General features: G+C 39.0%; 1 protein-coding gene and 1 long non-coding RNA gene across 3 annotated transcripts in view; one reads left to right on the forward strand and one right to left on the reverse strand.

Moving 5' to 3' along the window:
* KDM4C (lysine demethylase 4C) overlaps positions 1-25214 on the forward strand; it is a 265259-nt gene that overhangs the window by 145497 nt on the left and 94548 nt on the right. For both annotated transcript variants that reach the window (XM_072152230.1, XM_072152220.1), the window contains exon 13: positions 8159-8334. In XM_072152230.1, the coding sequence (XP_072008331.1) occupies positions 8159-8334 (176 nt within the window). The remainder of the gene's footprint in view (positions 1-8158; positions 8335-25214) is intronic.
* On the reverse strand, positions 614-23658 carry LOC140132886 (uncharacterized). The gene is made up of 2 exons (XR_011855734.1): positions 23481-23658; positions 614-873 (listed from the first exon to the last, which is right to left on the reverse strand). It is a non-coding gene; the product is annotated as an uncharacterized lncRNA (long non-coding RNA).

Here is a 25214-nt window from a genome sequence, read left to right on the forward strand (position 1 = left end):
GCTACGTTGGAGCGGCAGGCCAGGCGCTACGTTGGAGCGGCAGGCCAGGCGCTACGTTGGAGCGGCAGGCCAGGCGCTACGTTGGAGCGGCAGGCCAGGCGCTACGTTGGAGCGGCAGGCCAGGCGCTACGTTGGAGCGGCAGGCCAGGCGCTACGTTGGAGCGGGCGGATTGGACTACATTACTCTTGACGGGACACTACTGGACATTGTATTAGAGAGTAGCAGGTGCATTTCCCACACCGGGCTTACACTCAAGTCACTAAGTTGTCCCAGTTTTTTTCTGTAAAATCAGGTGCATCGGCTTATACTCAGGTCAGCAAGTATATACGGTAATATAATTTGTTAATGGGCATCATTTGACTATGTAGTATATGCTGATAAAATGACATCGAACCACAAACGGTTATTCAGATACTACAGGGATCATAAAACAGGTTTTACCAGAAGCCTGATCTGCTGTGAATGTGTGACGATATGTCTACAAGCTGTCTCATATATGTAAAATAAAAATCTAAAAGATGCATTATGAAAACCTGAAATAATTATAACCGTTTTATGTTGCTCGATTTCTGCTTCCTAAAGCAATAAAAAAGTCATCCTTGCAGTTAGCTGTGAATTGATTCAGGATATTTATTGACCCATTACTAAGACTTTTTTTGCGTGTTCTTTCACATAAAACAGCAAGAACATTTTTTATCCAAGTTGCTGTTCCTCTTATGAATTTTCGGCGTCTCAGCATTTAAGTTTTTCATCCAGTATTTAAAGTTATTGCACAGTTTGTCTTCTGGTACTAGCTATTTTTGTTCTTGATGTATTTTGTCATGTCCTTGCTTGTTAACTTCAGATTAAAGGTGTATTCCTGGAATTTGAAACTGAAAAATAGTAAATAATTTTTATAATTGTAATAATTTATAGTAACCGAACCAAGCTTTGTACATAGATACGGTACCTCAACCAATGTTAATCCATCAATGCAGTATCAGATTCAATGTTTGTATGTTGATATTTTACCTGAAACATTATCTACATGGGTATACTACTAAAATAAAATTACTGCATTTATTTGATGATTAAATGTAGCTTGGTAAACAGCACAGTAGAAATATGCATCTGTCCTGCTGAAGAGCTTTAAAAAAACTAACTCAGTGTATTTGGCATATGATCATTTTTTATGTATTCTTTAGGAAAAGTATAAATCTTGTTGAAACTGTTTCAAACATATATATTCATTACATATTTTAATAAAAAATGATTACATTTGGGAGATATATCAGGATTTGTACACCAGTTTTCTAGAAACTATATAGAAACTATATATAGAAGACAGTGTACATTGATTCGGAAACTGTTGAAGTCATAGCTTGGCACTTAACTGGAAGTGGTTACACTAAACTGAGAAGTGAGCATGTGGTCTATCTATATTAGAGTCTAATAGACCACAACTGGTGGAGCAAGGAGCTATGAGCCTATGCCATTCTCTGATATGTAGGCCACTAGCCACTTTAGACCTGCGGTCTATAGAACGACAGAACCACAGATTTAATATGTGCTTCCTAGTGCAGGTGGTTAAATAATCTCCCTACATTGCACTTCTGACGACAAATATTATTGCAGTGAATCTTGTAAGTTTCAGGCTTGAAACCTACATCTAAAAAATGGAAAAGGTTTAGGCTGTGTTTAGCTGGGTATTGCGGTCATTCTTATACACTCAGGAGGACACAGAAGGTATTAGTGGGCATTTGTTGCATCTTTGGGTGTTATTTTGTAGGTTTCATTTGCATAATGGTTACATTTTATTTACGTAACAAATGGAAGAACATAACATATGTTGGGGGTTATTGGGTTTAATGTTGTATGACTACTTCTGTGTCTTAATTTTTTTATGGACAGGTTTTGGCCAAAACCATCACTAACAATTTTAGGTAGACTGCTTCATAGTAGTATAAGCTCTGTATAAAAACAGTTGATAGTTACTTGTGTAATATAGAGTACTATGAATCTTTCCCCAAACTGAAAGGGATTGCAGAAGGCCTTGTTTATGTGGGCCGATGATGATGATCATACTGCTCTGGAAAAAAAAAATGAGACCACTGCAAAATTTTCAGTTTCTCAGATTTTTCTTTTTATTGGTATAATGTACATTGTTCTTTTAGTCTATAGACTACTTACAATGTGTCTCCAATTCCAAGCTAAAAATGTAGTATTTATTTGCAGCAAATGAGAAATCGTCAAAATAATTAAAAAAAAGCAGTGCTGTTCGACCTCAAATAATGCAAAGAAAAGAAAACAAAACAAAAATAATAATGTTTTAACTCGGGAAGAGTGCAGAAATCAATATTTGGTGCAATAACCATGATTTTTTAATTACAGCTTTCATGTGTCTTTGCATGCTTTCCACCAGTCTTTCACACTGCTTTTGGGGGACCTTATGTCACTCCTGGCACAAAAATGTAAGCAGTTGTTTGATGGCTCGTGACTATCCATCTGAACCCCATTGAAAACCTTTGGAAAGTAATCAAGAGGAAGGTCTGGAAAAAAGTGCAGTGGTCTCTTAATTTTTTGCAGAGCTCTATATTTGCAGAAAGCTTGGCTGTAAAGCAGAGTCTGAGGCGAATACTCTTTAAATGCGTTTGCCAATTTTCAAATGAAGTCTTAATTTCAGAACTTGATGATTACTGGATAATCCACATTTCTGGAAGGTAATATCCAACAAATGAGGGAGAAGTAATTTATGCATAGATTACAAAAATAACGATATAATTGCATGTGTTTTACCTTTGGATTCACATTGTTTGAACAAAGAGGCATCATTTTCCTTTATCTACTTTCTTTGTACGTTGTAGCAGGAGAGTTGCTTGCGTTGACCTTTATCTTTCTGCTTTTGTTAGAAATTGTAAGTGAATCTTGTAATGTGGTTCATATTCTGCTTTCATCTTGCTCATTGCTCCACCAGCTTTTATTGTTCTGTCATAGTCATTAATAAGATTCTCTGTGCTTTTACCTTTTGCTTTTCTTGACTACAAAGTATTGGTTGTCAGGCTCGGTAGAGCTTTACGTTTTCTATGTATCCAGCAGTAGTACCCTTACATTCCTGTTAATTTCCTTAAATTGATACTTGCAAGGTTTCTATTTGAAGCTCATGGTAATTACTATGTAATGACAAGATCAGAGAGCTCCAGATCCAAAGGCAGTCACTACTCATCAGCCATTTATTAAAGAGAACACAGCCCAGATTTTAGGAACTTCAGCTTCTGACAATGTTGAAATGTCTGTGTTTTGTGTTTTTTTTCTTGACACTTGTAGCTCCTTTATTTTTTGTTCAGCATTTTATTCGCTCTAATATTTTGTAGAAAAAATGTCAAATAATCCTCGTAAAGTGACTTCTGTTTTTTCCATAATGAATATTTTTTTTTTTTGACTTGACATTTCCCTGCTTCTTATTTTTTTATTTGACTAAAATTAATGATTTTCAAATTTTCATAATCTCTGAAGAGGATGTAATCAAACTCCAAATTATCACCATTGGGTTTTGCTTTACTTATTACCATAAATAGTGTCCTTTAAAAACAAAAAAAAAAAAGTTTTTTATGGGGAAAAAAAACAATATAAATATATATATATATATATATATATATATATATATATATATATATATATATATATATATATATATATATATATATATAATATACACTCACCGGCCACTTTATTAGGTACACCATGCTAGTAACGGGTTGGACCCCCTTTAGCCTTCAGAACATGATGGCATCACGCAGTTGCCGAGATTTGTCGGCTGCACATCCATGATGCGAATCTCCCGTTCCACCACATCCCAAAGATGCTCTATTGGATTGAGATCTGGTGACTGTGGAGGCCATTTGAGTACAGTGAACTTATTGTCATGTTCAAGAAACCAGTCTGAGATGATTCCAGCTTTATGACTTGGCGCATTATCCTGCTGAAAGTAGCCATCAGAGGTTGGGTACATTGTGGTCATAAAGGGATGGACATGGTCAGCAACAATACTCAGGTAGGCTGTGGCGAGCAACGATGCTCAATTGGTACCAAGGGGCCCAAAGAGTGCCAAGAAAATATTCCCCACACCATGACACCACCAGCCTGAACCGTTGATACAAGGCAGGATGGATCCATGCTTTCATGTTGTTGACGCCAAATTCTGACCCTACCATCCGAATGTTGCAGCAGAAATCGAGACTCTTCAGACCAGGCAACGTTTTTCCAATCTTCTACTGTCCAATTTCGATGAGCTTGTGCAAATTGTAGCCTCAGTTTCCTGTTCTTAGCTGAAAGGAGTGGCACCCGGTGTGGTCTCCTGCTGCTGTAGCCCATCTGCCTCAAAGTTCGACGTACTGTGCGTTCAGAGATGCTCTTATGCCTACTTTGGTTGTAACGGGTGGTGATTTGAGTCACTGTTGCCTTTCTATCAGCTCGAACCAGTCTGCCCATTCTCCTCTGACCTCTGGAATCAACAAGGCATTTCCACCGACAGAACTGCCGCTCACTGGATGTTTTTTCTTTTTCGGATCATTCTCTGTAAACCCTAGAGATGGTTGTGCGTGAAAATCCCAGTAGATCAGCAGTTTCTGAAATACTCAGACCAGCCCTTCTGGCACCAACAACCATGCCACGTTCAAAGGCACTCAAATCACCTTATTTCCCCATACTGATGCTCGGTTTGAACTGCAAGAGATTGTCTTGACCATGTCTACATGCCTAAATGCACTGAGTTGCCGCCATGTGATTGGCTGATTAGAAATTAAGTGTTAACGAGCAGTTGGACAGGTGTACCTAATAAGGTGGCCGATGAGTGTGTGTGTATATATATGTATACATACATACATACATACACAAAAAGTAGTGTTCAAGTCCGCACAGCTTTATGGAACCTCTAAGGAAGGAGGGGGGGGGGGGGGGTGCAGAGCCTGCCAGATTCAGTTAGCCCAAAAAAAATTTATTTCAAAATTGCATCCGATTTTTACCCCTGTAAAGAAATTAAAGGGTTAACAAATTTCATAAATGTTGTTTTACGTACGTTGAGGGTGTAGTTCCTATAATGGGATAATTTATGGGGGTTTACTTTTACTTAAGCCTCTTAAAGTGATTTGAAACCTGAGCAGCTACCTCAATAGCAGGATTTTGCGAAAATGTGAAAAATCACACTTAACGTTCCAAATTTTTACCAAATGTCAGTTTTTTCCATAAATAAACGCAAAACATACCACCAAAATTTTTCAACTAACATGAAGTACAAAGTGTCACGAGAAAACAATTTCAAAATCACTTGGATATGTTAAAGCTTTTCAAAGTTATAACCATTTATAACACAGGACAGATTTGAAAAAATAGGCTGTGTCAGGAAGGTGAAAAGTGGCTTCGGCGTTAAGGGGTTAAGATTCTGGGTTTTTAATGCCACCACAGTTAACTGCTTAGGGGTCCAATGAGGCTCTGTCGCCCAGAGTCCTTCTGAAACCTGGAGCCGGCCCAGTTTCCATAAAAAAAAAAAAAAGCACCACCCATTGGAAGGGAGAAGGGAGTTTAATGAAGTATATGTAAAGTTATAGTGATCATTTTCTACAAAGCTGTACGTAGTACAGGCGGTCCCCTACTTATAAAATATACAGTTCCGACTAACATACAAATTCAACTTAAGGACAAACCTACAGAACCTATCTTGTTCGTAACCTTCCTGTACGTGCCTGTACACAGATTGATCCGTGTTGAAGATGACAGTTTGGAGCAAGAGCAACAAAAATATACATGATGTATTTTAGATGCATGCTGCATCACTACAAAAATAGGATTTATATCCCACATGTCACCTCAGACAAATCTCTTTCTACTTGTCTTCTCTTCACAAATTACATTAAAATGCATTCTCAAGCCTTGATCTATAGTGTGCAACACTGTTTTTTACTTCTTTCATCTCTCCCATCACCTTTTATTATGTCATCATAAGTATTTTGGGCAGCTCTCTGCTCTTAGGCATGGATGAAGTGTTAGATGAGAGTCAACAACAAGCAATGGTAAAGTTATTTGTAGATCTTTACCAGAGGTATGAGATAACATTGGACACAGTTCTACATGGCAAGTGCTTTGTCTTTTCTAGATGGTGAAAATTGTGTTATTTATAGATTATGTAAATTCAACAGGTTTACAATGCTGTCCGCAATACCCTGTATTTATTTACTGTCAGGTTTCCCCACAAATTACAGCACATGGTTACTGTGCTTTTTTACAAAAATATATTTTCTGAAGTAAGGAACCAGTGTTTATTATTTTGTTCAGAGGTGTTACATTTTAGTCAACACGTTTTGTGTGAAGTATTCTTTAGTAATGCACGCCATCCCTCGTCCCTAGTCACCAATCAACTAGGCTGTTGTGCAAATAAAATACATTATGTGCCCTATATGCTGAAGGGCACAATATTTGTATCTTTTCTTTGACGTACGTACGTGACACAGTACAATGTAAAGACATATTGATTTTAACCCTCCAAGCATTAATTAAAACTAATCTTAGAAAAATCTTGAAGGGAGGCTGTACGGTCCAAAATTCTCATACCTCAACAAATGCTACAAGTGCTGTGTAGCAATCTTTAATTGGAGCAGAAACTTTGGGCTTCAAACTGATCAAGCAATGCAGAAATCTATTTTTATTAATAGTTGTATACACAAGCCTGCAAGTGCATCAGTGGGGAACTTAGTTAGCATAGTTGTGTACAGACAGTGCTCTGATTTTCCTATGGAACCCATGCAAGTTTAGACCCAACTCTGCAGGCTGCTTTGCACTAGGTGCATTGGGTTTTTAAAGGAACCAGGAATGTCATTTTTGCCTGGTGTCAAGTTCCAATAACCTATGCTATACTGATTTTTAAAAAGCTACTGTCAGCATTCTGAATCATTTCAGTACATTATATAACTTTAGTTCCCATTACCTTGCTCCCTGCCAGCGGCGTGTGATGAGCCCCGGTGGAGAAGCAGCTGCACCCTGTTGGTGCCTGTGTCTCCTCATGCATTCCTTCCCTTTCTGATCAATGCACATGACAGGATGTGGGGAATCACCACATGCTACTTTGACCATCTCCAGCCTGTCAGGTGAAGTCAGAATGGAGGAGCTGTAGGGACACATAGCTGAGGGTTTGCAAAAGTACTTGCACACTCTGCATCTGCCGCTAAATTTTTACTAAAAACTTTTCCACATTACAAAAAAGAGCATTAATTAGTCTGCTAATTGCATAAAGAAAAATCATTTTATTAATAAATCTTAACCAAGTTAAAGTCTCTTGTGCTCTGGGTGAAAAGTACCGTATTTTTTGGACTATAAGGCGCACAAAAAGTCCTTTGATTTTCTCAGAAATCAAAGGTGCGCCTTATAGTCCAGTGCGCCATATATATGAACCGTACTGACAGACAACAGCTGCCTTGACCTGTGCACAGGTCTGCCACCTGTTGGTCATACATCCTTATAAGCAGGTGCGCCTTATAGTCCAGTGCGCCTTATATATGAACCTAGACATTTTAGCAGGCATTTATTGATGGTGCGCCTTATACTCCGGTATGCCTTATAGTCCGAAAATACTGTAAACATTGTTACGATAGGTAAGCATGTGAGCATAAACATCTACAAAAATTGACCTAGTTATGAAAGGGTTAAGCAATGTTTGCAATCTCTCTACACCACTGACAACTCAGAAATGGAAAAAAAGTGGCGATTTGGACTGGGAATTTAGGGATGTGGGGGTACGTACATTTGTACACATTAGTAAGTTTGTGTGTCACATCTTTTTACTGAAACCCCTTCTCTGGGTCACTGCTGTAAAGGGCTGCTCTTTGAATACAGCAGTTACTAAGAGTAGGGGAGCTACAATCCTGGAATATAAAAGCATTTTTCACAGCCATACTGCTACTAACAACAAACACATAGGTATGCTTACACAGCTGTTCAAGACTGGAAACCTAACATAGTCTGCAATTTTTTATGGTCACAACTCCCTCTCAGAATGAACTTTTGCTCAATTCTAGAACAATATGCTCACTAACATTCACACTTTTTTGTAATCTGTCCTTAATTAGTGTCCCTAGTTCTGTAATGCCTGAATGCTTTAGTTAGTCCTAATCTTTCGCTATTTGGTTTCAGAATTCCAAGAGTTTCCTGTTGAACAAACTGAAGAGACCGAAACTTGGGCAAAGCCTCTCCTTCACATCTGGCAGTCGAAAGTCCAGAGTTTTGCAGCTGAAAGGGAGTATAATGAATCAGTCTCCAAACTTAAGCCATATTGCGCTATTTGCAGTCTTTTTTTGCCTTATTACAAGGTAAGCTGGAATCTTCACTTTTGTTGCTTTTTTATTGGCATTAAAGAGTGAAAATGCACACAACTTTATGCTATGCTTTGAATTTTACGTTCTGTCTTTTTTTATTGGCCGGTTGTCAGCTAATTTGATTGGTAAATTAAAAATTAGTTCTTTCTTTTCTACATATACATGGTGTAACAAAAAGGTTGGGATGATGGAATATCTTGTGAAATCGCATTAGATCGAAAAACAATATTTTAAAAAAATATATTCTTTGATATTCAATGAATATGCAGTACCCTGCCCCTTACACCCTTGGCAAACACCATTTTTCTAAAAGCTTTCCAATGTTATTAAATTTGAGCACTTAAAGTGTAACCCTCATTCTGAGCAAAAAAAAGCTAAAATACATAATTCTGCTCCAGGTGTCCCTGGGAATTATTCCTGAAAGTATTTTGCCTCTAGGTCCTCATTTAGTACCTCTTTTGGCCCATAACAACCATGGTTTCCAGCTATCAAAAAAACTACAATTGGCAAGATGGAGGAGCGGGACTTCCTCCTGTCACCTCATCATAAGCGCCTGCTGCTGACCAATGACACCGTATCCATCCATCTCATATCTATCTAATTAGCCTATATCTATCTATCTATCTATCTATCTATCTATCTATCTATCTATCTACTCATACATATCCTCTAACATCTTTCTATCTCCTAGCCATCTATGTATATCATATCTATCTATGTATGTGTCTATATCCATCTCCTATCCATATACACTCACCGGCCACTTTATTAGGTACACCTGTCCAACTGCTTGTTAACACTTAATTTCTAATCAGCCAATCACATGGCGGCAACTCAGTGCATTTAGGCATGTAGACATGGTCAAGACAATCTCTTGCAGTTCAAACCGAGCATCAGTATGGGGAAAAAAAGGTGATTTGAGTGCCTTTGAATGTGGCATGGTTGTTGGTGCCAGAAGGGCTGGTCTGAGTATTTCAGAAACTGCTGATCTACTGGGATTTTCACGCACAACCATCTCTAGGGTTTACAGAGAATGATCCGAAAAAGAAAAAACATCCAGTGAGCGGCAGTTCTGTCGGTGGAAATGCCTTGTTGATTCCAGAGGTCAGAGGAGAATGGGCAGACTGGTTCGAGCTGATAGAAAGGCAACAGTGACTCAAATCACCACCCGTTACAACCAAGGTAGGCATAAGAGCATCTCTGAACGCACAGTACGTCGAACTTTGAGGCAGATGGGCTACAGCAGCCGAAGACCACACTGGGTGCCACTCCTTTCAGCTAAGAACAGGAAACTGAGGCTACAATTTGCACAAGCTCATCGAAATTGGACAGTAGAAGATTGGAAAATATTGCCTGGTCTGAAGAGTCTCGATTTCTGCTGCCACATTCGGCTGGTAGGGTCAGAATTTTGCATCGTTGCTCGCCACAGCCTACCTGAGTATTGTTGCTGACCATGTCCATCCCTTTATGACCACAATGTACCCAACATCTGATGGCTACTTTCAGCAGGATAATGCGCCATGTCATAAAGCTGGAATCATCTCGGACCGGTTTCTTGAACATGACAATGAGTTCACTGTACTCAAATGGCCCCCACAGTCACCAGATCTCAATCCAATAGAGCTATTTTGGAATGTGGTGGAACGGGAGATTCGCATCATGGATGTGCAGCCGACAAATCTGCGGCAACTGTGTGATGCCATCATGTCAATATGGACCACAATCTCTGAGGAATGCTTCCAGCACCTTGTTGAATCTATGCCACGAACAATTGAGGCAGTTCTGAAGGCAAAAGGGGGTCCAACCCGTTACTAGCATTGTGTACCTAATAAAGTGGCCGGTGAGTGTATCTACCTATCTATCTCATATCTATTTGTGTGTATCCTGTCTCTCATCTCTATCTATGTATCTATATCTATCATCTATGTATGTATGTATCTAAGTTACACTCCAGCACAGCAAATGAGGGCACAGCTTGCAGACTTGTAGAGTGTCTCCTGCCACTTCCTTGTGTGAAGTGATGGGGGGAGGGGGTGTTAATGTGTTTATACACAAGTGTTGGGGAAAGCTGAGGAAAGATAAGTTCAGGTGTTTGGTCACTACATTAGTGAGGGCTTCTCCCTGCACATGACTGACATGACTGAGTGCTGGGGCAGAGAGACATGAGGTGATCAGCTGATTGGAGGGAGAGCGATGGGGGCGTGTCTCTCCCTCTGTAGTCTCAGCTTCTTTCTGAAGACGGGATGAGCTTAGCAACAGGCATATGTGAGATTGCTGACATCTAGGGGAAGTCTGCAGAATACAAGAGGAAGGAGCAAGATTCGGGTAACTAATTTAATAGCAAAAGTGCTTAAAATTACCTGCCCTACAACATATCAAAAGTTTTTTAAAATGACGGTTACACTTTAATGTAAAGTATTTAATGTTTGAAAACTTTGTAAGCAAAGTTAAAAATCCACATTTTCAGAGGGGAGGAGACTAAAGTTAATCCAGCTCTCTGATGTGTTTGAGGTGGGGACTCGCACTACACCAGCCGTTGAAGAGAACAGAAAACTACTTGCATGTCCATGTTATTTTTCGTGGATTACGCTAAAATGTAGTTTCTACTTAAAAAAAATGTAAGTCCCCCACCTCAATTCTAGTATCATTGGATAGATTTTTAAGAAATTTTTGTCACATACTGTAGTGTATCTTTTTATCTGATACGTATTTCTCAAAAGATCCCCATTTTTGTAAAAATTTTACCCATTTTGATTTTTAACGATCTGTCAATGGGAATTACTTTAATCATAGCTTGAATCAACGAAATTTTTCATGTTGAATCTGAATCCACAGTGAAAAATGTTGGTTCCCATGTAAGAATTTAAAATTACCCCACTGTCATTAAAAAAATGTTTGTATTTTCTTTTATGCCATTAGATTTCCTAAGACTCTCTAAGTTCAAAGATGCATCACTTTTAATAAACGGGGTACATCTTTAAAATGTTGATATTGTATGCCAACAAACTATTTTTAGACTAGTTTGTTTATAGAACTATTTTCTGTGCTTTCATACAGTGATGTGCATTAGACTTAAGGTTTTGTATCTGTCTCCAAATGAACATATTTCTGCTTTACTTTTCACAATTTTAACATTAAGGTTTTTACACAATTTTTCATTTTCAATTATCTTATTGCTTTCTCTGTCGTAATTTAAAGGGGTATTCCAGAATTCAGCATAATTCATATGCAAATGCATACTCAAAATGTAAGCTAATGTGTAATTAGTTGTTATTTAAAATTTTGCTCCCCTTAGCAGAAAATGTTGGTGACATAGACTGTAATGAAGAATTAAAATGCTACTGGCCCTTTAATCAGTCCGTTGATTTCCTCCGCGCGGTCCGTTGCAGGACAGAAGATGGCTGCTGGTCACATGTCCACATCACATGTCCACATCACATGTCCTGCACCTGCCTGGGCAGGTCATGTGATCACCACTACGTTTGGCTGTAGTCAGTTGGTTGCAGCGCATCCAGTATGGTCAGTGTTGTGGTGGTGGCAGTTACACATCATTACTATGGTAACAGAGCAAGAAAACCTGTTACATCATCACTGGGAGCAGAGCCTGAGAGGTAGGAGGAGTTACTGAGAACTAAAGGATCATGGGACTTGTATTTTCCAGTGGCAGCCATCTTGGTGATAACTCCACCTACTTTAGAGAGGACATAAAATATTGTGAATCTTAAAATCAAACTATTTAAGCTCTATTTTGTGACTAATGACATTGAGTATTGTTGTATTCATGTATTTATATCACCATGGGTTTTTGTGTCAGACATTCATATTCCCGGAATACCCCTTTAATTTATGCATTTTTTTTCTTTTACCTTCAGCTGGCCTGCTCTTTTCTTTATTATTCATATGTAATATAATAATTATATACAGGCAGTCCCCGGGTTACATATAAGATGGGGTCTGTAGGTTTGTTCTTAAGTTGAATTTGTACGCAAGTTGGAACTGTATATTTTATCATTGTAATCCCAGCCAGATCTTTTTTGGTCTCTGTGACAATTGGATTTTAAAAATGTTGGGTTGTCATAAGAATCAGGATTAACAATAAAGCTTCATTACAGTCACCTTTGGTAACTATCATGGATCAGAAAATTTTGAAAAAATTAATTCTAATATTAACCATCGATTGAAAAAATTTGAATATGAACTAATTCATAAAAAAGCCCAAAAACTAAGATGTGATAGACAAGATAAAGATAACCAGGTCTATAGAAACAGGTTTAAAAAAGACAAAAAAGAAAAAAGAAGAAAAAAGTGACAATAGAAGAGACTTTTAGAACTTGCAACATCACAGGCAAAAAAGATATCAGAAACAAACCAAATGGCACCGCACCAGCCACTAAACCCAACATGGATAAAAATAACCGCTCTCCAACTTTTTTCAATTCCAGATATGAAACAAAACATAAAACTGACCATAAACAACCATCAGGCAGAAAAAGGAACCTTAAAACATACAAAAACAGTATATATAACACTAAAAATAAAATAGACATACCCACGATCGAATATCCACATACAATTAGGGATACACCCCAAAGTAATCCAATAGGAAACAAAGGACTGCTAACATCAAAACAATGAAATTAATTAAAAAGATCACCCATGGAGGAAGCAAAAGAATTCAGCTCCACGGTCAAAACTAAGAGATGAGATAAGGAAATTTACATCAAACGCTGGCACCCCCCAAAGTCCTCAAAAAATTAGAGATACTATGGCGTCTATCGGGTATCGACCAAACACCCACAAGACAACCATCCCACATTCTAGAAGATGAAACAAATTGGTCTTTTCTCACCACCCATGATGTTCTGACCCCAAGTGGAACTTTAGTCCAACTCTAGTCCAGTAAACAGTCCCCCAACACACAGTGCCGTAGCTGAAAATTTATCCGAGCAGAATGACACACCCCACAATGAAAATTTACATACATCATATCCCTCTAAGCAAGAGAAACAATCCTCTTTTTTTAGGGAACCCTCCCCAACAAAACACCAAACCCATTCATAATTACTTCTTTCCTCAAAACCCCAGAAAATGAAAAAATACAAACGAGGAACACGGGGAGGCCAAAAAAGAAAAAAACAATTAACTAAGGATAGGGATAAGCAAACAACGAATGAAAAGAAAACAAAAGAAAAAGACTCAACCGTCAAAATATTCAATTTAACAGAATACACACTGGATAATAATGAGAAATCTGCCCTCAAAAAGGGACTATCATTCTGCCCCACTGCTGAACCTGATAACTTTGAATTATTCCTAGATCTCAACCAGTACATACGCAATCTAACAGTCAAAAGATATTTCTTAAAGAAAGAAAAAGAGATCATATCCAATGGAAAAAATGAAGAGAAACAAATATATTAAGAAAGCTTCGTGAAGAACAAATCAAAATTCTACCCACTAAAAGAGCAAAGCCATAACATAAAAACATTTTACCAACTTGTGCTTGAAGATTTCAACAAAATGACAAAGAATACCCAAAGTACCCGTAAAGGTAAAAACAAGGACATCGCCAAAAATGAAAATTTATCTAAAGATGAAAAAGAAGCTTTAAAACATTTACAGGAGAATAAAAATGTATTTATTCAGGCAGCGGATAAGGAGGGAGAAATTGTTTTAATGACCAATTCCGAAGCCCTTCGTATCTTGAGTGACAAAAAATGCTATGAGAGAGTCTCCAAAGACTCGATGAAGCCCTAAAAAAGAATTTGATCACAAAAGAGGAAAGGAATTTTCTATATATTCCATTTCCATCAATGGCATATTTTTATTTCTTGGCAAAAGTACATAAAAAAAACCCACCGTGAAGACTAACTAGCAATGTTTCACACTACCTGGATCTATCTTTACAAAAATATGTCACCCAACTTCCGAGCTATCTGAAAGACTCAGATCAACTGATTAGAGAACTACACAACTTAAAATGGAACAGGGACTGGTGTTTTATCACACTAGATGTCAATGCACTTTATTCTAATATGGCACACGAAAAAGGGATTGAAAGTGTAAAAAGATACTTATCGATGGATAAAAACATCACTGAAGATGAAAAAAGTTTCCTTTTACAATGCTCGAATTTTGTTCTGAAGAATAACTATTTTTTGTATGATAGTAAATTGTATCATCAAGAACTAGGCACTGCTATGAGGACCAGGGTAGCCCCTACATATGCGAACCTATTTATGGGCGCATTTGAGGAAGATTACATACTGAATAAATCAAACAACCCTTTTTTTGGCCATATCGTCCTCTATAAACGTTTCATTGACAATCTCATATGGTATCTCAGAAAAAAAACGCTTCCAACATTGTTTTCTTGGATCTCGAAATCTATCAAACAAATGATCAATTCAGTACGAAAACGCACTTCAAAACAGTAAATTCTAATAATTATTTAAACTACTCCAGTGCCCATCATAAAAAGTGGATCAAGAACATTCCCTTCTCTCAATACAAGAGGATAAGGAAAAATTGTACAAATATAACGAACAAGCGAAAATACTTAGAGACAGGTTCCATGAAAAGGGCTACCCAGACAGCATCCTAAGATCTGCATAAAACAGGGCAAAACCTCTGAGCCAAAAATATTGCGTTCTACCTAAGATCAAGAAAGAGTCAAGCATTACAAACGAGGTTAATTTTATTACTAGGTACAACCGTAAGAGACCTTACAAAAACACTGGTCAATTCTCAAGAAGGATATCCATCTAAAAGATTACCTTCCTAACTGTCCCAAAATCACTGGCACCTGGCACCCAGCACTCTCAGGCAGCATAAGAAGAATAAAACCAACAGCCCCAGCGGTGTCACTAAATGTAGTAAACCAAGATGCCTCTGCTGCAACACCATAAAAACAGGTAAAACATTCAAGTCCAACAATAAAGGAGAAAAATAAAATGTCCTGTAAAACTAATTACGTTATTTATCTAATTAATTGAATGTCAAATATGTCATCTACAATATGTAGGACGAACAGTTCAAGCACTCCAGTGTCGACTAAATAAACATAGAGAAAACGTCAAGAAAAAATTCCTGTTACATGGGGTCTCCAAGCATTGTACACTCTCCCATCCTAATAATAAACGCCCCATTTCAATCACACCAATTGAGCACATACCTAATACAGTCTCAAATAGATTTCCAACCTTGTGCCGACGTGAAGTGTCTAAACGAGATCCAAGAAACCATCTTGTAAAATCAAACAAAGAAAGAAGGAAAAAAGACTCATTTTTCCAGTTCCATATATCATACACTTCAACACCTTTAAACCATCAGGGATTCCTCACTTGAAAATACAGCTTGTTTTTCCATCCTCGATAATCCTCGATAAGTTTCTCAAATGTACCTGAAACAAATTTGTCCCCTCTTGGCTCCCGTATTCTCTCGGCTCCCGTATTCTGAGATCGTGCATAGCACTATATTATTCCCAGGTCAATTCCCTTTTTTTCACCACTAGATGTCCTCGTAGTACACAATCATCTCCAAGCTGAGACCTCAGAAACACCGTAGTTGTAGTTCTATGAACAGTGCCATTAGTGATATTTTTATACCGGAGCTGATAGAAACTAAAGAACATCTCCCTCATCAAGATTTTACATTGTTTTTATTGTATATTTCATGAATATGCTTTGTAAATGCCTAAATTACTTATATCTATTGGATTTGTCATAATATATCAGTTCTTCTTGCCTTATAAAGTTTTTATGTTTAAAAAAAAAAAAAAAAGGGAAAACCAGGCTTTTAGACCTCTATATATTCTAAGATTGTGTATACAATCACATGAATCTGATGAAGCGCTCAGCACGAGCGCGAAACGCGTCATTACTTTTATTGTTTTAACTCTTTTATATTTGATTGCCATAATTGGCTTAAATAAAAGAAACTTTTTGAGCAAGCCAGCGCCAATTCCTTTACAAACGTTCCAAATAGGAGAGCAACGCACCCTTCCTGAATGCTATTCGATTATTCTTCAAGTTACCTTTGATAACTGTTACAGCTGTTTATTGTAGCCTAGGACTAAAGTACAATAAATTACCAATATCCAGTGGTCCGTTTGTAACTAGGGGTCGTATGTAAGTTGAGTGTTCTTAAGTAGGGGACCGCCTGTATATTAACTGTATATATTAATGTTGAACTGTTGTTTTTACACATCTATCAGTTTGTACATTTCGCTGGCTAGATTGTTTATGCTTGGTAAATTTTGCCTTTACATTTCTTTAAAAGGATTTTTCACAAATACAGCTAGTGACAAGTCCTATTAGAGCCCTATTAACTGAATACCACCCTTCTTTTAGTTAAAAATTGTTTCTCTCAGATCCCCATAAAATCACAGTTATAAACTTGCTTGGTATCCAGGGATACAAAGAACGAGTCGGGGGCATAACCTAATGTCATGTGACCGGGTGGACATGATATCAGGTCCGTTAGCCTCCTAACATTAACAAACTATACACAATGCACATATTTGAGCACATGAAATCACATCATGCCTGCATGGAGAGGAAAAGAAGTCCATGAAGGCTGCTGTGATTTAATGTGTTCAGGTATATGCATGGTTTATGCAGTCATCCCGGACAGTGGAGCACACTACCCCCATCATTTGGTAAGGATTGGAATCTATTGCTTTGAGACCCCTTAATCAATTAACACATAACATCTCCACTCTATGTATTATACATTCACCACTTAAGCGGCTCTACATATGCCCCCATTACACCTTGCATCCAGGTGCCTCTCCATATACTGTCCGGGTTTGACTGTATTTCCTCTGTGTTTCATAATCGTTGATTGCTCTGTATCCCTTTGGCACCCTACCCGTGGTGCCTTTTTTGCTGTTATAACATTAATCCGTTTTTGTTAACATTGTACCAATAAAGATTAATTTTTTATCGTTATTCTCTTATGAGTATAGTCATGTCCTACTTCCCATCGCTCTGTGGGGTAGAATTTGATTTATATGTATGCGCAGTTGTATGTGCAGTTTGCTAATGTTAGAAGGATAAAGGACCTGTGGTGATGTCACACTGGTCAGATGACATAACTGCTGAATGCCAAGAAGGGATGGACTAGCTCCAGATATCCCTGGATACGGGGCAAGTTTAGAACTTTTAGCTAAAAGAAGGGTGTCAGTCAGTTAATAGGGCTCTATGTGAACCTGCCACTAGCTTGATTTGTGAAAAATGTGGTAACAGGTTCCCTTTAAGGCTGTCTGAAATAGCTGCAGAATTTACCCAGTGGTTATAACATTATATAAGCCTCAAAAAACAGCCAAAATCTTCTGTTTTCTGATTCAGTTTTTTTCTGCAGTTTTGTTCGGCAATGACATATCTCAATCTTTACATTGATTTTATTTTGCATCAAGATTCACCCTAAATAAATTACATTCTACGGATCATAAATCCACTGTGGATTGTTTTCTTAAATCCCATACACTACATGCAATAATTTATAAAACCAAAATTTAAAAAAGAAATGCATCAACTACCATCAGCTTTACAAATAATCACTGATTTTGACCCACCTAATTTATCATACAACTACTGCTACACAAAATGATGTCTCCTGTATCTGTGTACGGGCAGTCCCTGGGTTAGATACAACATAGGGTCCTGAGGTTTGTTCTTAAGTTGAATTTGTATGTAAGTCGAAACTGTATATTTTATAATTGTAGATCCAGACAAAAACATTTTGGGCCCCAGTGACAATTGGAGTTTGAACATTTGTTGCTGTAATGGGACCAAGGATTATCAATAAAGCTTCATTACAGACACATTGCAGCTGATTATTGCAACCTGGGACTATAGTAAAGCATCCATAGAGCTTCACCAGAGGGGTCTGTCTATAACTATGGGTTGTCTGTAAGTCGGGTGTCCTTAAGTATGGGACCGCCTGTATAACTTTTTGGCTTTGACTTTATACAATACAAGTAATATAAGGTTAACATATAATTTTACGGATGATGTGTAGATTTTCCGCATGTCTAAGTGCAGAATTTGTTGCCTGTACTATGGATTGAGGATGGGCATAACTTTTTAACTTCAGGACTATAATTTATGCGGTATAAAGATTTTCCCCATCAACTCCATGACGCCGAAGCCACTTTTCACCTTCCTGACAGGGCCATTTTTTCAAATCTGCCCTGTGTCACTACAAGTGGTTATAACTTCGGAGATGCTTTAACATATCCAAGTGATTTTGAAATTGTTTTCTCGTGACACTTTGTACTTCATGTTAGTTGAAAAACTTTGGTGGTATGTTTTGCGTTTATTTATGAAAAAACTGATATTTTGGTAAAAATTTGGAAAACTTCAAGATGTTCTACTTTTTCCACACATAGTCATAACAGCAGAAAACCATTAATAACTAAAATTCACCGAATGTCTACTTTCTGTCTTCATGGTTTTTTCTGCATACTCTCATTTTTGTAGGATGTTATGGGGCTTTGAACGTTTTCTAAAAAAATGCAAAATCATGCTATTGAGAGACCTGCTCAGGTTTCAGGTCACTTTAAGAGGCCTAAATAAAAGTAAAACCCTATAAATTACCCCATTATAGAAACTACACCGCTCCTATGTACGTTAAACAACTTTTATGAAGTTTGTTAACTCTTTAATTGTTTTACAGAGGTTAAAACAAAATCGGATGCAAATTTTGAAATAAAATTTTTTTTGGCTAAGTGAATGTGTTTTTCATAAAATGTACAACTTCCAGTGGATAAAATACCACGGACCACAAAGGTTGATACCCAATCTCTCCCGAGTATAACAATATGTGATAGTAAACCGCTGTATGGGCACACGCCAGGGCATCGAAGGGAAGCTGCGCCATTCAGAGCAGATTATGCATTGTCACTTTTATTGGCTATACAATCTTTATTTTTTGGCAATTTGGACATATAAGGGCTTAATTTTTGCAACATTAAATGCACTTTACAAATACTTTATTTTAGTGGGTCATTATCTTATTGATGAGATTTTATTAAATCTTGAATGTATAGAGGAAAAGAAAATTGTTAATTTTGGTTTCCTTTCTTTTTGTATTTTCTGGAGGTCTTACACCATACACTAAAAATACTATATTATATATATATATATATATATATATATATATATATATATATATATATATATATATATATATATATATATATAATAAAAAAAGTTATGCATATGAAAAGATGGTGATGCTAAAATGAACAAGATTTTCTCCAAATTAGTTTTTATTCAGTACAATCGAATAAAATACACAAAACCCCCACATATTTGGTATCGCTGCATCCGTACTAATCTGCATAATAATATACAGAACCGTTTTAAGATCCCCAAAGTGAACCCCTTAAAAACAAATAAAAACGCTCCAAAAAAATAATCTTTCATTAATATCCTATAAAAATGCTCTAAAAAGTGATTTAAAACATGTTATGCACTCTAAAATAAGACCAGTAAAAAGAACAATCCTTCTCGCAAAAAATAAACCCGAAAAACAAAAAAGTTATGCATATGAAAGATGGTTATGCATCAAAAGTAGAGAATTTAGAACGTTGAAAATAACGAATTTTTGCAAATTTATGCCAATTTTTTTTTTTAAATAACTAAACACATAAGATATCATCCAAATTTTTAAACTAATTTGAAGTGCAATGTGTTATAACCACTTATAGTGACACAGGGCAGATTTGAAAAATGGGGCCGCGTCCTAAAGGCTAAAATAGGTCCTGTAGGGGTTAAAGGGGTTGTCCGAGAGCTATGAAAATTAACTAAAGGTGGCCGGAGGGGGCTGCTTAAAAAAAATAAAGAACCACTTGCCTTCCGGCGCCCTGTGGGTGTCCCGCTCTGGTCCGGGTGCCATGTAAACAAACTTGGCCGCCGGAGCAGCGCTGGACTCAGCTTCCGGCCGGCCGTGGCCGGGCACGCCTGTCCGTCCCTATTCACATCATTGTGAATGCGGGCCGGAAGATTGTCGGGTCCGGCCGGAAGCGGAGTCCAGCACTGCTCCGGCGGCCATGTTTGTTTACATGGCGCCTGGACCTGAGCAACAGCAGTGCGGGACCGCAGGGCACCGGAAGGTAAGTAGATCTTTATTTCTTTAAGCAGCCCCCACCGGACACCTTTAGTTAATTTTTATAACTCTCGGACAACCCCTTTAAACTTACCGTATATACTCGAGTATAAGCCGACCCGAGTATAAGCCGAGACCCCTAATTTTACCACCGAAAACTGGGAAAACCTATTGACTCGAGTATAAGCCGAGGGTGTAGTATACAGCCAGCCCCCATGTAGTATACAGCCAGCCAGCCCCCAGTAGTATACAGCCTGCCCCAGTAGTATACAGCTTGTCCCCTTGCAGTATACAGCCTGCCCCCAGTAGTATACAGCTTGCCCCAGTAGTATACAGCTTGCCCCCAGTAGTATACAGCTTGCCCCCCGTAGTATACCGCCTGCACCCAGTAGTATACAGCCTGCCCCCAGTAGAATACAGCCTGCCCCCAGTAGAATACAGCCTGCCCCCAGTAGTATACAGCTTGCCCCCAGTAGTATACAGCTTGCCCCAGTAGTATACAGCTTGCCCCCAGTAGTATACAGCCTGCCCCCAGTAGTATACAGCCTGCCCCCAGTAGTATACAGCCTGCCCCCAGTAGTATACAGCCTGCCCCCAGTAGTATACAGCCTGCCCCCAGTAGTATACAGCCTGCCCCCAGTAGTATACAGCCTGCCCCCAGTAGTATACAGCCTGCCCCCAGTAGTATACAGCCTGCCCCCAGTAGTATACAGCCTGCCCCCAGTAGTATACCGCTTGCCCCCAGTAGTATACCGCTTGCCCCCAGTAGTATACCGCCTGCCCCCAGTAGTATACAGCCTGCCCCCAGTAGTATACAGCCTGCCCCCAGTAGTATACAGCCTGCCCCCAGTAGTATACAGCCTGCCCCCAGTAGTATACAGCTTGCCCCCAGTAGTACACAGCTTGCCCCCAGTAGTACACAGCCTGCCCCCAGTAGTACACAGCCTGCCCCCAGTAGTACACAGCCTGCCCCCAGTAGTACACAGCCTGCCCCCAGTAGTACACAGCACAGCCCCCAGTAGTATACAGCTTGTCCCCAGTAGTATACAACCTGCCCCCATCAGTATACAGTCTGCCCTCAGTAGTATACAGCAGCCCCTATACAGATAAAGAAATAAACTTAATACTCACCCTCCGTTGTCCCGATGTTTGTCGCGGCTCCCGGCGGCTTCAGATCCCCATCGCGGCTCCCGGCGGCTTCTTCACTCTTCTCTGGCCGGGAGATTGCTCTGGTGATGCACTGATGACGTCATCCGTGGCGACAATGTCGCATCACAGTGTGCGACGGCCAGCGTGATCTCCCGGCCAGTAAAGAGTGAAGAAGCCGCGACAGGGATCGGGAGCCGCGAGGAACATTGGGGACACCGGAGGGTGAGTATTAATGTATTTATTTTTATCATTGACTCTTGTATAAGCCGAGGCGAGGTTTTTCAGCACATTTTTTGTGCTGAAAATCTCGGCTTATACACGAGTATATACGGTATTTTTTTTTTTTTAAAGCAGAGAACTGCACATGCAATGGCAATTGCATTTTTCTTCATGAATAATTGACAGCCTGTCCCACCATTATGCAACTTTAACCGACAAAAAGAATTTTTAAAAAATACAATGAAATCGTATTTTTGCATAAACCTCACATCAGAGTTGAGGTTTACAAACAAATTGGGATGTAAAAATAATACATAACTGAGCAGATTTATATTTATAACACAACAAACACAAAAATTTACACTGAAAAATAATGCGAAACAAAAACAGTGTTTAGAAAACACCGCTTACCATGTATACAAAAATAACTTTAATTTAATTTAATACACACAACCATCATGCAATTAAATATGCAAAAAATATGCAGGGATAAAATGCAAAAATTACATGAAAATTCTAAATTTCCCCTTAAATATGTACAAATCCAAAATACTTAAAGATAAAGAAATTATACTTTCCTAAAAACGGTAAGATGTGAGGAGTCCATACATACCCCCTATGTGTATTTTCACCAAAATATGCAGTAAAGGAAAAATTAAATCCACAGGGTGCGCCAAAAAATGTTTTCATACAATTGCAGGAACCTTCCCACAGATGTATTATTGTACGCTCTCAACAACGGTAACCGAAAAATAAAAACTATATATCCGTAAACCAAGCTGAGGTGTCAATGGTTATTTTTAGGCCCCATGCATTCCAATGGGCAAAACCATGTACATTGCAGTGTTATCCACCGTACCGTAAGCGAGCCGTATAAAAATATACAGCATGTCCTATTTTACACCGTTTTTTATTTCGACGACGCATAGAAGTCAATGGGAACGTATAAAATATGGGAAGTCAATGGGAATGGCTAAATATGTGCTGCATTCAGCTGTGCACCGTATGCTGTCGTATATACTTGCAGTATCCAGAACCAGTGGGAGGTGCATTCTGTCAGCAAGCCAATGGGGCAGATTTATCAAGTGTCTGAAAGTCAGAATATTTCCAGTTGCCCATGGCAACGAATCACAGCTCCCCTTTAAAATATTCATGAGCACTGGTAAAATGAAAGCTGAGGTGTGATTGGTTGCCATGGGCAACTGGAAATATTCTGACTTTCAGACACTTGATAAATCTGCTCCAATGTGTTTTTTCATGTTTACATATAACTTTTTTGACAAGTTCTGGATCATGGTGTTAATATGTAGCCACATTAGAGGACTAGTATTGACTGTTGATGACTTTTTAGTCTATCCGACCGTTGTCAAACACTAAAGGTATATACAAAAAAGAAGGAAAATAAGGTATATACATTATAACTTCCAAACTCATAGTGAATACATCATGGATTAAGAAACTGCACTAGAACAATGTAGTAGTCCAAAGTTTTGGTTATTTGTAAGGAACATGTGGGTCAGTGATATTGAGAGGCTAAACCTGCAATGTTTCTCTATCCATAATAATATGTAAACAGGTATAGTAGTCTCACAATATAGATCTAAATCACATGTACATACAAGGCATGTTCATATAAGGCAATAGTAAATTGCACATACCGGATTGATGGGGAGCATAAGGTAAAGTAAAAGTAGACAGCCCTACTTTTTTTTTTTTTTTTAGAAAGCGCTGTGTTCGCTGCGGGGCTGGGCAGAAAATAGAGGAATGAGGTGACGTTGTGGAGGGGTGTCTTGCATAGAGGGTCTGGCCCAGGCGTGCTTGATGCTGCCAACCACAGAGTCTGGCAGCAAGTGTCATGCCAACCGCAATGTCTGGCAGGTTGCCAAGGAGATGCCTCCCAGCATAGGTTGAGAGGTGGGGAACAGCGCTAGAGCTAATAGGCAAGTATATTCATCAGATGAGTAAAAGGGAAAGCTAAATTTACATAAAAACTGATCAAGCAATATGAGACCAAGTGTGCTTTCAGATTGTTCTCAGTTGGAGAGGGTTAATAACATTAACATGAAACATTATCCCTTATGGAAATTTAGCAAGTCAATATTTACTTCATTTCTGAGCTATGAGCTGCTTCTCTCTGCACCCTCCTCTAAGATTCTTCCTGCAGCCTGCCAGTTAAGTAGCAGTAGGGGCGGGCACTTCAGAGGACCATAACTTTGGATCCCTGGCACGTAGCATCTCTAATTTCATATGCATCTAGGATTGTGTTTCTACATGCCAGGGAATCTGAGGCATTAACCTGCAGTCTGGAGTAATTTTTATATACAAAAATTGCACTCAAAATTTTCACTTTAAACTTTAAGATCTCCAGATCACCTAGAAATACAGTTTTAGATTCATATACAAACGGAAATTCTCTTCTTTCAGAGAAAAACACCCTGCTGTTTTAGGTGCTGGGGATCCAAAGTTATTCTAGAATCAAGGACGCATCTCATATTTCCATGGCAATAGAAGTGCTCCCTGTGAGTACATGGGAGATACGTCCTTGGAAGGGAAAGGGCTCGCTCTCTGTCTCCTGTTCTGTAGATCATTGAATTACAAACCTTATGCCATCTGTAAGCTTATATTCTTATCTTTTTAATGCCACACCAAGAGGTGTTTCTAGGTACAATAGAAATTAAGATGGAGCCTCTAAACCAGTGATGGCGAACCTTTTAGAGACCGAGTGCCCAAACTCCAAACCAAAGTCCATGTAATCATCGCAAAGTGCCAACACGTCTATTTAGCCTAAAATCACACCATACCACTCTATAAGTGACATATAATACTGCTACATGATGACCATTACCAGTACAACAAGATAAATACCACCATACTGATAATAAACTCCACTAAAGAAAGTCCAACATCACTAATTATATCACAAAGCAGGAGAAAATACAGTGGAGAATACTACCCCCATCCAGTGAGGAACACTACCCCCCCATCCAGTGAGGAACACTACCCCCCCCCCATCCAGTGAGGAACACTACCAACCCCCCATCCAGTGAGGAACACTACCCCCCCCATCCAGTGAGGAACACTACCCCCCCCCCATCCAGTGAGGAACACTACCCCCCCCCCATCCAGTGAGGAACACTACCCCCCCCCATCCAGTGAGGAACACTACCCCCCCCCATCCAGTGAGGAACACTACCCCCCCCCCCATCCAGTGAGGAACACTACCCCCCCCCATCCAGTGAGGAACACTCCCCCCCCCATCCAGTGAGGAACACTCCCCCCCCCCCCCATCCAGTGAGGAACACTCCCCCCTCCCCCCATCCAGTGAGGAACACTACTCCTCCCCCCATCCAGTGAGGAACACTACCCCCCCCATCCAGTGAGGAACACAACCC

The sequence above is a fragment of the Engystomops pustulosus genome, chromosome 1 (genome assembly GCF_040894005.1).
Source record: "Engystomops pustulosus chromosome 1, aEngPut4.maternal, whole genome shotgun sequence".
NCBI lineage: Eukaryota > Metazoa > Chordata > Amphibia > Anura > Leptodactylidae > Engystomops > Engystomops pustulosus.